Source organism: Cavia porcellus, unplaced genomic scaffold (assembly GCF_034190915.1).
Source record: "Cavia porcellus strain 051 isolate PalLab524CR breed Dunkin Hartley unplaced genomic scaffold, mCavPor4.1 scaffold_18, whole genome shotgun sequence".
In the NCBI taxonomy this organism is placed as follows: domain Eukaryota; kingdom Metazoa; phylum Chordata; class Mammalia; order Rodentia; family Caviidae; genus Cavia; species Cavia porcellus.
The window spans coordinates 53010519-53025783 of NW_026947501.1; the positions used below are offsets into that span (position 1 = coordinate 53010519).

Consider the following 15265-nt stretch of genomic DNA (forward strand, 5'->3'; position numbering starts at 1 on the left):
TCTCTCTGGCATGTTTTAATTTGCTGGCACTTAAGGGTTACTTCAACATGGATTGGTGGTGCCACAGCAGTTGATCTGACAGCTGCAGCAGTTGTTAGAGACTGTTGGGTGGGTAGCACATACAGCATGAATACACTGGACAGGGACATCGTTCACATCCTCAGTGGGGACCCCAGAGCTAGGGAGAAAAAAAATAAAATGGTAAAAATATGACGAGAAGGAAACACAACACAGAGGGAGAAAGTAAAGGTCGTCAAAGTACAGAAAATAAATCAGAAAAAAATCCATATGCAGTTGTTCTGAGAGTACTGAAAAGGTTTGAATAAAAGAGAAAAGTGTTAGGAAAAGTAAACAGGGAGGTAGGACATGTAGAAGTGTCCTCCAAAGTCAGTCTGAGTTAGTGTTACACAGAGTATTAGAGAGACCTTCAGTGTGTCCCCTTCCTTCACTTTGTTGAAGTGATTCCTATTCACGTACGGTGCCTGCGGAGATCACAGATTCTTTGCCTTCGTTCCCAAGAGCTCCACTTAACTTCTGCTTACCTTTCTTCTTCCTTTCTTTATATGCCTTCAGAGAAGTCTCTGTTTAGCAGATTTTCATTGTTTAATGTTCTAAAATTATGGTTTACATCTCTATGTTTATATGCATATATAAAGTATAGAAACCTTAGTGCATCTTAATATATTCACTTTGTCTTGTTACAGAAATGTAATTTTATCTTTAATCCAGTCCTTTTATATCTTTCCAGTACTTTGTGTTGCCCCCCAAAATAGAAGAACGTTTCATAGATTTTGGAGTACTGAGTGCTACAGAAGCAAGTAATATTTTATTTGCAATTATAAACAGTAATCCAATTGAGGTAAAAAAAATTTTTGTTTTTATCTAAATCACACTTAAGAATTGTGTGGTTGTGTTAAAATAATTACTCACATTTTCTCTTTTTAAGTTGGCTATTAAAAGTTGGCATATCATAGGAGATGGATTATCAATAGAACTTGTAGCTACAGAAAAAGGCAATAGAACTACAATAATTTCAAGCCTTCCAGAGTTGGAAAAATCCTCTTTGTCAGACCAATCATCAGTAAGTAAGCTTCCTTATTATTTCCTCAAACTAAGGTGGTTGTCTGAACTACAAATAAAGGACCACTGTGTTGCATGCTTCACTATTTTATGTACCTCATAATAACATTGACTGCTTGATATTGAAATAACTTTATAGGTAATCTGCTGTAACCCTCTCATTGTAATGAGGGGACTGAAACCCAGAGAGGTTAGTCTACCTTGTCTTAAGAAGTTATAGCAGAATTTAAATTAGCTTGAGAGATTCTTGTGAATACTAAACTTAACCCTGTGTTCATTGGGTTTACTGGGGGAAAAGAGAGAGCCTTGAACCTTTGGGAGAAGTATTTCCAGTTAGAAAATAGTATTTCAGCCAGTTTTGTGTACCAACTAGGAGAGAGTATCAGAGAGGCAGTTTTTAGTCCCTGTGAGAATCTTCCCATGCACTCTACTCTGTCTTTTAAACATGTACAGTTGGTATTAAGAGAGCACTAAACAAGGAAAACAAATAGATCAGTCTCGTCTCTCACCACTGCTGAAAGGAGAACTGGTAGCATCAACTTCAGTGGAAAAGAGTAGATTAGAAAAGACTCCTTGGGACACTTTTACAAAAGGAGAAACCAGTGTACTTATGTGCAGAGACTGCTGACAGATGGGCATTCATGGAATGCCATAGATACGCTGTTCGGATAGGACCCACACTCAGCTGCTATCTAGGAGTTGCTGTTACCATATAGAATGACACTCAGAGCCTGGAACAGACTTGTGCCACCTGCAGCTGAAGGGCTGGTGGGAGACTGTGGACTCTGCTCCAGCCTTACCACTGTGGCCTCACAGAAGTGAGGGAATGAGGAGCTCTGCTGGCTGGAGATCCACAGCCCAGCCCAGCTGAAAGGTGACTGCTCTGGCTACAGCCCCCCTGCTCGTGGCTTAGGAGGTGCAGTAGGTGACCACTAAGGGACAGGCGGTATTTTGAGGAACTTGTACACAAGTATTTGGTAATTCACCATCATACTAAGATAAGGATGTGGAAATCAGTTTACCATTATAACCTTCCTTTCCACAGTAATAGAAACTTGAACGTACAAGACTAATGAATGATGTCATCTTTACCACATCTAGGTTATATTGGCTTCAGGCTATTTTGCGGTATTCAGAGTTAAACTTACTGCAAAAAAACTAGAAGGGATTCATGATGGAGCCATACAGATCACAACAGACTATGAGGTAAGGGCTTTGTTGGAAATTCATATGAATAGGCTTTTTCTAAATAAGTCCTTTTTAAAATGTAAACTGATCAATAAAAGTTCTGTATACTTAGGGAGTTTTTTATTTTTATAGAAACAAAGAACTAAATTTACTCATAAAATTATAGTTGACCAATATCATGTTTTAAAAGACTGATCTTTGAGACCCATGTGTAGAAAACTACTATTAAGTTTGTAGTTTTCTCATAAAACCCAAATTTCTTAACTAAAAAAGCAACTTCAGAAAAATGACTATCTTTATTATCTTTTCTTATTGCTGATACAGAGTACCAAACAGCCAAAGTTCAAGGAAGAAAGCTTTATATTAGCTCAGATTTTAGCTCAGGTTTTAGTCCATAGTCAGCAGACTCCAAGGCAGAGGAAAAACAGCCCCTAGCAAGGAAGGAAGAAAACAGTAGCCTCCCTTTCCCTTATTCAATTCAGGCTCCAAGCCTGATGATAGATGCCGCCTACACCCAAGGTTGGCCTTCCCATTATTCTTACCCAGAGCAACACTAAACCAATCAGCAGAATGGTTTAGTTATCACACCTTTAATCCATGTTGACATACCCTAGGTCTAGCCATCCCTAAAAAGCCCTGCCAGGAGCCTGTGAGGCTTTGGGGGGACATCTACACACAAACCACAACAGTACCCTAGCACTGTTGGAATTGTTCGTTAGAAACCTGATTGCAGATGGCTATAGGACTGCACAGAGCCTGACCGAATTTCCCAAGCTCAGGTTCTGATTCTTCCTGCTGTCCTAAATATCCTCCTGTGTAGCAGCTCCAAAAGGAGGGCAGCATCAGAATCAGGTCTGGAGTTCTTACATTTACATTTACAAGAATATTATATATCAAGAGGTTTTTTTTAAAAGGCTCTTTGAACTTTTTAAAGACTTCTGTGGGATTAATGTGACATTCAGTAAAATCTTGAATAGATACATTTCTGCCAGACCTGAATATTTATAATTTCATATTTAAAGGCTCTTTGGGAAGTCAAACACTGCTAAATTCAACAAGTGCGACCCTTGTCTTCCCATTATGTGTTTTCAGCATACGCAACCCTCATGTGAAAGAAACCTTATTGCAAAATAAACATAATTGGCCATATAATAATCAGTGATTTGTTGGGAGTATATCAAATGAATTGCATCTGAAAGTAAGAAATTCATGCTTATGTTCATCATAGAAATACATGCCAGAATTAAGACAAGCTTATATTACACGAATGAAAATAAGGGCGACTGTTCTCATATCCCTGCATCAGTAATTGATTTGTGATGCTATTGGAATGTGAGTTGGATTCTAACTCTACAGGAATCAACTCATTCTTTAAAGTTAGATTGATGTCTTTTTCTGTATACAAAACAGTAGAGAGCTAGATAACTAGAAAATGCTGGGGTTTTATATACATGGTTTTAGGAGGACAACTTTGCTTTCCTCTTTAATCACTTATAAAATTTTTATGCTTTGAAAATGTGTTCATTCCTTCCTCACTGTTTAGTCTTATTAACTATGTTTTCAGGTACTGACTGTCATTTGACATTCGGAAATATTCTGTATTTTATTAAATTTTTATGGAGAACATTGGCCAGAATAGATAGTATCCATGGGTAACTTTAATACAGGTTTTCAGGTGATTGTTGCTCATCAAAATCCCAAAATGATATTCTTCAGCATCCCCATCCCCGAACAGCACAGTGACTATCAAGATCCCTCACGGACTAGCACACGAACCTCATTATGGTTTGCCTCTTCCCTCTACAGATCCTCACCATTCCTGTCAAGGCCGTGATTGCAGTGGGCTCCCTGACCTGCTTCCCTAAGCACATGGTTCTTCCTCCTTCCTTTCCAGTAAGACACTTTATTTATAGACTTTTACTTGCTGATTTTCTTCCTTCACCACTGCCTGTTTGTTTCTGGAATTCAATAGTAATGAGTGTTGTTCTTCAGTGATCATTTCACCAGGTTCTTTAGAAGGTGCAAAGAGGAATATGAAGTAGTGCTTTCCTTCCAGACTTTTCTATCTAGAGTGGGAGATTGAGGCATTTCAGGATGAGGTACAATATGAGCTGGCTTCGAGTTTCTTTTGGCAGAGATAGGTAAGGAGTGGTGAGGATGTGCATTCAGGGCAGGGAGCAACCACCTCATCCGCGGTGCCGTGCGTGGCATGGAAGCCTCAGTGGAGTCTAGTAGTGAATTACCCGATTTGCAAGAATGGAGGCAAGAGAAGGTAGAATGGCATGTAGGGGGAATAGCGTGGAAAAATTCAATGCACTTAAATCCATGGGAAGCTCAAGTTTGGAACAGAGAATTGACAACATCAGAGCTGAGCTTCAAAGATTGATGCTACAATGGAAGAAAGTACAAGAACCGGGTGGGTGCAGCTGTGGAATACGCAGGGCTGCCCCACACCCTGGCCTTGTCTTCAGGGGCTGAGAGCTATGGTAGGGGCCTTGAGGCTGCTTCATGTGCCCCTGTCTTTGTTGTGGTTTTCCCCCTTAACTGCTCGTCCCCTCTCCTCCTGGCCACCCCTTCAAGGTTCAGTTCCATTGGCTTTGCTTCGCGCTTTTTTTTTTTTTTTTTTTTTTTTTTTGGTTTCATGTCCTGTCGATGTCCGCTCCCGGCCGGCAGGAAGGACACACGACAAAGTCTGGCAGTGGACAACCTTTTCTTTTATTTTCCTTCTCCGTACAGCCTGCCCTGGGATCGCTCCCAGCCGAAGCCTCCTTTGGTCCGCTCCCCGCGGCTCCTTCTGGGCTTCTACTTCCGGGCTTCTTCTTCCCCCCCAGGGGTGACACCAGTATATATACGGATACAGTGTCCAATCATGTTAAAGTAAGCAAGGCAAGCTGATTGGCTAACATCATCAGTTGCCAGGCAGACTATATTGTTGAGCGGGTTGCTTACGCGGTAAGCAGGAAACTAACGTGCTCGATGGGAGGGGTAATCTACCTCAGGCTTTACTCTTTACTACAGGCCTCACGTCCGCCAAGTGAGGCGACCAGGCTCGGGGCTGCGGCTCCCAACATCTCCCCCTTTTTTATTTTTTATGAATGTGCGCATCGTAGCCCTTCCTGGACTGGGTGCAGAGGCTTATGCCCTATGCGTAGGCCCACCGTAGGTCCTTGGCTTAGACCCTGGTCGGCCGTGCCATGGTCTGCCAAGGCCCTGAGGCCCTCGTCCTTTTTCTAGGGCCAGGCACAAACTGGACGGAACCTGGATGCACACAAGCTTGCACTCATTTCCTCTCCGTAAAGAAATCCCCTCGGAGAGAAATTTAGACCTGGGCAGCATCTAACAGTCCAGCGGCTTACGTGCAGGATGGGGTAGGGCCTGGCTTAGGTTGAGTCGCACCGGAGGAGTACGCTCTTACCCGTCATTGACTCTCCTACCCAGCTATGTCATAATTTTTTAGAGGAGGAGTGTGGGAAGCTCACCGTCCCTAGACTCGGTCATAGGCTAGGCAAGCGAGCCATGCATATGCCTGAGGATCTTCTTGTCCATTTCGGGCTACCGCTATTTCTATTCATCTTGTTGGTTGGTCTGTGATGGATCTCCGGTAGGGCAGGTCTGATCTTCAGTCGAGGGCTTTGTCGCCCGTGTCAGTCTCTCCGGTACCCACAGTGGTTTTCGTCCCGATTCCTGTGGGAAAACACAAACCGCGCCTCGGTTCCAGCTGACCACTGGATCCGGGCCCATCCATTGTCCTGTCAGGACATCTTTCCACTTCACCCACCCTTTATGGTTGGGGGAAGGGTTGCAGTGCTCCACGGCTGGGGAGCAATTATCATTATTTAAATTTAAAAAATTGTGTGTGAATAGTGCCATGGATAATCGTGCCTTTGGGGCCAGGCCTTGGCCTACTCCCCCTTTTTGTTTTTGTAAAATTTCTTTGAGGCTTCTATGAGCCCTCTCAATGATTCCTTGACCTTGGGGATTGTATGGGATACCATGTTTTAATTGAACCTCCATCATTTTGCAGAACTCATTGAAGGCTTTGCCTATATAGGCTGGTCCATTATCAGTTTTTAATATTTTTGGTTTGCCCCATGCGGCCCAAGCCGCCAGGCAATGATTGATCACATTAGACACTTTTTCACCTGTTTCTGCTGTTGCAAATATGACGTGAGAACAGGTGTCTGTGGAAACATGAACATATTTAAGAGTCCCAAACTCCTGTATATGTGTGATGTCCATCTGCCAAACATCACCAGGGATCAAACCTCGAGGGTTTACTCCCATCGGTATGGCGGGTTTGTATGTGGCACAGGAGTCACATAGTCGCACGATATCTCGTGCATCTGCTCTGGAAACATGGAAATGGTTTGCTAGTGTCCTGGCATTGACATGAAACTTATCATGGAAGGCACGGGCTCGCTCGATTGGTGTTAGTAAGGTAAAAATCCATAACGGGCGAGTGGCAGTATCAGCAGCCGCATTCCCCTGTGCCATAGGCCCTGGCAGGGATGTATGTGCTCTTATGTGGGTGGTGAAGACCTTATGGTGTCTGTTCTGAAGCAATGTCTGGATAGACAGGAACAGCCCAGCCACTGTGGAAGTGGATCTAATTAAACCGGCAGTCTCAAGCACTTGCATAGCATTGACCACATACCTAGAATCGGAGACAATATTAATGGCTTCTGAGAACCGTTCAAGAATCATTTTAACGATCTGCAGTTCCACCACCTGAGGCTGATCAGGTTCAAATTGTATGGTAACCGGGGGCTTGCCTAGGATCACATAGGCGCCTATCCCCGTCTTGGAGCCATCTGTGTATATTGTAGTTGCTGGGACTAATGGCTCAGAGGCAGTAACCTTTGGAAAAATTATAGGGTGCTGAGTGACAAATGACAAGATAGGGTCTTTAGGGTATTGATTGTTTATATCCCCATGGAAAACACATCTCAGAATGGCCCATGTATCTATGCAGGCAGCCAGGGTCTTGATCTGGCTGGCGGTATAGGGTACTCGGATGGCTTGTGGTCCTGAGCCAAAATGTTGGACAGCTCTATCATGCGCTTCAAGGGCCAATGAAGCGACTGCCTCCGGGTAATGCTCTATGACTTTTGCAGGTGAGACCTTAGGGTGTATCCACAGTAATGGTCCTTTCTGCCAAATCACCGCTGTGGGCTGTAGACTAGTCTGTAGCAAACAGACATCAAAGGGTCGCCCTGGTTCAATTCTGTGTAAGGTAGCCCCACCTAAGGCTTTTTCCACTCTCTGTAAGGCAGCTCTTGCCTCAGGAGTGAGCCTCCTGTGGGAGGCTATATCTGGGTCTCCCTTCAGAAGGTCGAACAGGGGTTTGAGATCTGAATTTGGTATATGTAAATATGGCCTAATCCAATTAATGTCTCCCAATAGTTTTTGCATGTCATTTAGGGTCCTAACGCCATCCGTCCTAATGGTGACCTTCTGTGGAGAGACTAGCATAGGGGAGATTTTCGCGCCTAAGTAGGTCACCATTTCTCCTCCCTGAATCTTGTCGGGGGCAACATGCAGATTAGCTTGTCTCAGGGCCTCGACCAACTGGCCGAGCATATTATTTAGCATGTCTGGGTCCCTGCCGCTGAGCAAAAGGTCGTCCATGTAATGCACACATCTTATCTTGGGAAAGGATTTCCGTAGGGGGGCCAGTAGGGAATCAAGGTAAATCTGACACATAGTGGGACTGTTGGCCATACCTTGGGGCAGCGTTATCCACTCGTATCTGAGATCAGGGCTTTCTTGGTTAATGGTGGGTAAAGTAAAGGCGAACCTATGAGTGTCCTCTGGATGCAGGGGGATTGAGAAGAAACAGTCTCTAAGATCTATAACATAAACTGGCCAGGACTGAGGGATGGCTGAGAGAGCTGGCAGCCCCCTCTGGACCGCCCCCAGGGACTGCATCTGCGCGTTGACCGCCCTTAGATCATGGAGCAGCCTCCATTTGCCAGACTTTTTCTTAATTATAAAAATGGGGGTGTTCCATGGGGAGGTCGACGGCTTAATGTGTCCTAATCTAAGTTGTGCACTGACTATTTCTGACAAGGCTAATAGCTTCTCCTTAGGCAGGGGCCACTGAGGTACCCAAACCGGATCATTTGACCTCCAGGTGATTTTGATCGAAGTGGGTAGGAGAGCTTCTTTAGCGGCCCCTAAGAAAAACCCAGCCCTTGCCTACCTTTTTTGTTTTCTACTGGTATTGGGGATGTCCGACCCTGTAGGGCATTGCCCAAGCCTTTGCCGGGGGTATATCCCTGGTTCCTGAGTATATCCTTAGCCTGGGGGGAGCAGTTTGACGTAAGCGTGACATCCATCTGAGTGAGGATGTCCCTTCCCCATAGAGACACTGGCAACTGCAACACAAATGGTTGGAAATGGCCCTGATGACCCTCCTCATCGCACCAGAACAGGGTTGAAGCACTAACCTGAGGAGCTGACACCATCCCCAGGCCCTGCAGCGTGTTATCTGCAGTGTTGGTGGGCCAGTTGGAGGGCCAATCCTTTCTAGAGATAATGGAACGGTCAGCTCCTGTGTCTAGGAGCCCTGTTATACTCTTGCCATTGACCTTAAGTGAGAGCATGGGCCTTTTATCAAGTATTATATGGAGTCCCTCGAAGACTTCCCCTGAGGAACCGAAACCTTGACTTTCTCTAATTTTCTGCTTTGAGGGGAATCTCTTGTGGAGACTGGGGAGCAGCAAGAGCTGCGCTATCTTGTCTCCTTTATTGATTACCATAGTACCCACAAGAGATTGAACCATAATTTTAATATGTCCTGTGTAGTCTGAGTCTATGACCCCCGGGACTACTATGAGACCCCGAAGGGCCGTGGAGGATCTCCCGATCACCAGACCCACGGAATTTTCGGGTAACGGTCCCTTAAAGGTGGTTTCAACCACTTGAACACCCATATCAGGCACTAATATAAGTCTGGAGGCGACACTGAGGTCCACACCTGCTGACCCAGGGGTGGCCCTTGTTGAAGGCTGCCATCCTGAGCTGTCCTGTCTCTGGGGCGGGGGCCTGCCTGTGAAGGGGGCCCCCTCTGGCCGTTTTTTGGCCCTCTAGCATCTCGTCCACAAATACGGTTGCCCTGAGCATCAAAGACCGACCTACACTCCTCAGCTTTGTGTGATCCCCTCTTGCATCGCCCACAAACATATGGTTCTTCATTCCTAGGGCGAGGCCTAGCATCTGCATTGTTTGGGCAATGACGTTTAATGTGTCCTGGCTCCCCGCAGGCAAAACACCCTTTAGCCTTACATTCCCCTTCTAACCCGCGAGGTCCCCTCTGCTGTACAGCCGCGGCCAGGAGAGCAGCCACTCCCGAGTTGGAGAGCGGCCCCCCTATCTCTCTACATATCCTAATCCAGGCGTTGAGGTCCTTGTTCTTATGAGGAGCTATCGCTGCCTTGCACTCCTTTGTACATTGCTCAAAAATCAGCTGCCTTACCAGCGGTCGAGCCACTCCCGGATCAGAAAATATCTTATCGGCAGCATCTTGCATTCGGGCCACAAAGTCAACAAATGGCTCTGTGGTACCCTGAATTACTGGGAAAGAACCCTGCGACTCCTTATCGAGCGACTTAGGCTCCTGACAGCTGGTCTCTTTGGCCTCCTTGCCATTCAACTTTCCCTCGTCCTCGGAGTCAGACGACTCCGAGGCTAGAGCCCCGTCCTCCTCCTTAGCATCTTTGTTCCCCTTGACGGACCCCTCTCGGGAGCTCCCTGACTGGGCCTGCTCAGATACCCTGCGTACTTTTGTAAGCTCTTGAGAGCTTTCTCCACAACCACCCTCGCTCTTAGTGTTGCTACCTAACATGTTTCCCATCTTTTAATATGTTACTCACCGCGTGAGGCCCAAGGAATCCGCCACTTACGCGTGAGCCTGAGGGGAGTCTAAAAGCCCTGTAGGTGCGCGCCACCCAGAGCCCAGGCTTATCCCCAACTCACCTGTCTCGCAGCTCTGTACTGGAGCGTTGTCCACTTCCACGTCTCGGGGGTGATCAGTCCCCGGGCGGGCCTCCAAATGTCGATGGTCGCTCCCGGCCGGCAGGAAGGACACACGACAAAGTCTGGCAGTGGACAACCTTTTCTTTTATTTTCCTTCTCCGTACAGCCTGCCCTGGGATCGCTCCCAGCCGAAGCCTCCTTTGGTCCGCTCCCCGCGGCTCCTTCTGGGCTTCTACTTCCGGGCTTCTTCTTCCCCCCCAGGGGTGACACCAGTATATATACGGATACAGTGTCCAATCATGTTAAAGTAAGCAAGGCAAGCTGATTGGCTAACATCATCAGTTGCCAGGCAGACTATATTGTTGAGCGGGTTGCTTACGCGGTAAGCAGGAAACTAACGTGCTCGATGGGAGGGGTAATCTACCTCAGGCTTTACTCTTTACTACAGGCCTCACGTCCGCCAAGTGAGGCGACCAGGCTCGGGGCTGCGGCTCCCAACAATGTCCTTTTAATTTGTAGATTTAGTTCTGATCTTTTTATGGTCTAAATGGTCACAAACACAATCTGTATGGGATCTGTAGAAACACATGAGCCATACACATTATCAAAGAATATGAAGTGTAGGGAGATAAAGAATTAAGATCAACTTTACATCTTGAGACCTTTTAAAATGAAAACTTAAAAATTTTTGAGAAAATCCTAGAAATGCTTACTAAAAACACAAAGAAGCATTTATGTATTTATGTATGTTTATATATGTACATGCATTAATGATGAAAATGTACTCCCTGCAGGAAAGCAGTTAGGGATTTATCACGGTAAAATGGAGGCAGAATTTTGTCTTAATGACTGCCACAATTGATCATTTTTTATTTAGCTTGATAAGAAATTGTCAAGTCACATACATGGAGCCAGTTTAAAAAATCATTTCCAAAGAATGTTATTTTGCAGTAGTTTGTTTTATGCTAAAAAAAAAAAAAAAAGGCAGAATTGGCTCACTTAGATTTTAATCACCAGAAAAGATTCTTTGATTTTAAATAGAGTCTAGCCAAGTTGAGTGTGTTCCATTGTGAGTAAATGTAAATGCATAATTTTAAACTCACATAAATCTATGTAAATAAATGTGTGGGACTATACACATAAAATTGGATGTAGGAAACATACTCTATAAAACTATCTCGACTGAATCTTGCTGCTGCTGCTGCTGCTGCTGCTGCTGCTGCTGCTGTTACTTTGAATTGATGCATGTGTGCGTGTGTGTGTGTGTGTGTTAGGACTGAATCTGAGGCCTTTCCACTGAACTACATCCCAGCCTTTGTATTTTGTTTTTTTGTTTGTTTTTAATTTTTATTTTGAGACAGTGTCCCACTAAGTTGTTGGGTTGCACAAGCTGGGCTCAAATCTCTTGCCTCAGCCTCCCATCTAAATTCATTTATAAGCTGTTTAGTAGTGTCCCCGTTCAGGGACTCTTAAAGATTTCCTGACTATACAATACTAATTGTTTCATGTGTTATCCTAGAACACTGTCAAATCCTCTGTCTTGCAGCAATCCTCATCATGCAATAAATATTTTCTTATAGATTGATCTGCTCCACAAGTCTCCGAGATCCTTTTGGAAAGGAATCTTTTACCTCCAGTTCAAGAATTCAGTAGATAGTTCATGAATAAAGGGATAAAGAGATGGAGAAGGAACATTTTATAGGCAAGAGATAAATCATTTGAATGGTGGTTGAGTGTCCTAATAAAATCATATGAAGTAAAGCAACAATGAGGAGGTGATAGAGGAATCCAAGCTGTGACTTACAGTTGGACCCTAGAAAACAAAGAAAAAAGCCATTAGAAAGCAGAAGGTCCTGACTATTGCAGGAAGACTTTGGGGCAAATGTAGAAGTCTCTTACCTTACAGTAGGAGACATTGTGGATTAGGAGAAACAAAAACAAGCAAAATCTCAAGGCCATATGCAGTAAAACTAATCAAAATTTAGCTCCTTAAAAAAATAATAAATTTTGAATTAAGAAGTTCAATACATTTCAATTTGGGTCTTAAACCTTCCCCTTCTGTCACTTAACTTCGTACCAATTACTGAACCCTTGACTTCATTCAGTGTCCTACAGAACCTTGTCCTGTCTTATAGTTATTTTCTCAATTAATGATCTACTTTACCTTTGCATACATCCTTGAAAGTGGCAAGGGGCTGTCAGTAGTGGTTGAACAAAATACTACCTAACCCTGAATTCGATCTCCCAGCATGTGCCAAGAGGGTGGGGGTCCTAGCAGGGAGTTTGAAGTCAGTTCCAAAGATGACAAAGCATATGGTGAAAAGGCTGATGAGTGAAGTAGATAATGTGGCTATGTAGGAGCAAGGCGTCGGCTTTTAACATGCTTCGTATTAATGCTCTCAGATAGCTTCAGGACCGGAGACTGGCTTGGCGTGAAGTAACGTTACCAAGTTCTGTAAAATCCCTTTTATCATAAGGAAAATTGTAAAGCTGTCTGCTGGAAACCACAACTCAGAATAAACATTGTAAATAAGTTATAGTTTAATATTAATATTTGAATAGAATTGCAAAAGACACTTTTTTATCTGACCTCTTTAGCTCTCACCGCAATCTGGAGAGCTGGAGGGAAGTAGTTCTTCCAGGCTGGTGAAGCCCAGGCCCCTGGTTAGCCTGTTTGCAGTATTCTTCCGTCTCAGCCCACCGAGCCTACATGCTGGGATCTCCAGTGTGTTCTGTTCTCAAAAGGCCGTCATAGTAGAGGAATAGTGCTGGCCTCAATATCACTACTATTCCGCTTGGTCCTGTGCATTGTCTTTTAATGCTAAGTACAGTGTTGCCTCAGTTTACAATTTTGGGGAAGAGAGCTGTGTTTGTGTTGGTGTGGAAAAGATGGCCATGGTTGGATTTGTCACCTGATGAGAGTCCAAAAATGCAAGCAGAATTTTGCTGAACTCTTTCATTTGCAAACCAAGTTGTTTGCAAGCAGAAGCATTCATAAACCGAGATATTACTATAGTAGGAAAGTGATTTTGTCATTTTAGAAATGCACATAGCAGAGGAAAGGTTCTCAGCCATGGTGACCAGGAAGCAGATTGAGGAGGGAGGAGCTAGGGAGAGAGACAGAGCCTTCCAGTCACACCCTGAGTGATGCATTTCCAGCCAGCTCCAGCATACTAAGCTACTGAACTCATGCACGGAGGCACCCACTGAGGAGAAGAGCACCCCATGATCCAGTCACCTTCCACACACATGGGAACATGGGGAGACATTTTACATTAAACCATGACAGCATCCTAGTAAAAGCTTATAGCTAGAGGACAGTCGTTGGTTATGTAAGAACTAAATCTGTATGCTACATTTATAAGATACTTGATAATCTGTATTTTAAAAGATAATATCTCCTTGGTGGTTGAAGCATATTTTTCTTTTATAAACAAAAAGGCTTGTAAACTGGGCATGATGACACATGTGTGTAATCCCAGTACTCAGGAGGCTAAGAGAAGAAAATCGTCACCAGCTGAAGGCAATCTGGGGCTACATAATGAGTTCAAGGCTAGCCTGAATGACATAGCAAGACTCTGTCTCAAAAAAAAAAAAAAAAGACTTCATTAAGAAAAAATGTGGGCTTTTTATTTAAAGTTGTCTTTTTGTTGGGATCTTCCATATGTTAACGTCACACTGAATGTTGTTACTTTTAATTCATTTTTACAAGATTGCAAAGATTATGCACCCAATTTTTGTTACATGCCATAACAACAGAAAAAGTTTGGGTTTTTTTGTTTGTTTGGCTTAGTCTGGTTTGGGGTTTTTTGGTAGCTCTTGATTAAAATTTAGAGATTATCAACTGAGTAAATTCTCAAGGTCTTTGGACTGTGGTAGCTTAAAAATACTATCTTAAGAAAATTTCTCAATGTATAAATGAGTTTTTTGTTTGTTTGTTTTTCTCTTTAGGGGAAAGTAGTTCATCAAAGTTTAAATATTATGAATTCCTTCTCACAGAAGGTAAAGATACAACAAATACGATCTTTGTCAGAAGATGTGCGATTTTACTACAAACGATTACGCGGGAATAGGGAAGACTTGGAGCCAGGAAAAAAGTCCAAGGTTTGAAGTGTTACAGTTGAGAATTCCCATCCATTAATACTTTGTTATTGTGACCGGGTATGGATTGGGGGTTCATAGTTCTCCTGTGCCTCTTTATAGATTGCAAACATGTATTTTGATCCTGGACTGCAGTGCGGGGATCATTGCTATGTTGGCTTGCCCTTTCTATCCAAATGTAAGTTATTTTGCTCTTCTGTGTCGTGCTCTCACTTCACCCAAGATGCTCTCTTAATAAAAGGCTGCCACTGTTACTGTCCAGCCCTGTCTCCTTGGTGCCATAGAAATCATGAAGGGAAATTGGCAGCGGGGTTTAGAGCTGGGTCTGTCGTGACTTGTGTTTCCTTGTTTCAGCTGAACCCAAAGTGCAGCCCGGGGTGGCCATGCAGGAAGATATGTGGGATGCCGACTGGGACTCACATCAGAGCCTGTTCAGAGCATGGACAGGAATAAAGGAAGGTTCAGGGCATAGGTAAGTGACTTTGGTTTAAGTATTTTAATGATCTTAACAAGTTTGGAAAGTCTCACCTCTTAAATTACTTTCTGAATGTCACTGTATTTTTACATTAGGTTACTTTGTTTTATAGCTAAGAGAATAAGTCTAGATCTTCAGAAAGTTACTAGTGAGGCATCTTAAGTTGTCATAGTAATTATATGTTGTTCAGTAATACACACCCTACTATTTTTCTCCTTTCTCCAATGCTCGAGACATTTCCTTAAAATCAGAGAAGCGATTTGAAATTGTCTTCCTGTAGGATGACTGTGGGGTTCACCTTAGACACGCTCGTTTCCATAAGAGGTTAGTCTTTACCTTTCACTCACTGCTGTGAAAGATCAGGAAGATGTTTCCTCCTTTAGACTTACTCCCAGAACAGGACACAAGTGTGTATTTGCTTCTTGTGAAAAGAATGTCTTCATC

General features: G+C 43.8%; 1 protein-coding gene across 1 annotated transcript in view; it reads left to right on the forward strand.

Moving 5' to 3' along the window:
* Tmem131 (transmembrane protein 131) overlaps positions 1-15265 on the forward strand; it is a 168011-nt gene that overhangs the window by 111307 nt on the left and 41439 nt on the right. Inside the window, exons 16-22 of the mRNA XM_003471684.5 lie at positions 749-859; positions 947-1081; positions 2182-2286; positions 4075-4161; positions 14197-14349; positions 14449-14524; positions 14701-14818. Coding sequence (XP_003471732.1) covers positions 749-859; positions 947-1081; positions 2182-2286; positions 4075-4161; positions 14197-14349; positions 14449-14524; positions 14701-14818 — 785 coding nt within the window. The remainder of the gene's footprint in view (positions 1-748; positions 860-946; positions 1082-2181; positions 2287-4074; positions 4162-14196; positions 14350-14448; positions 14525-14700; positions 14819-15265) is intronic.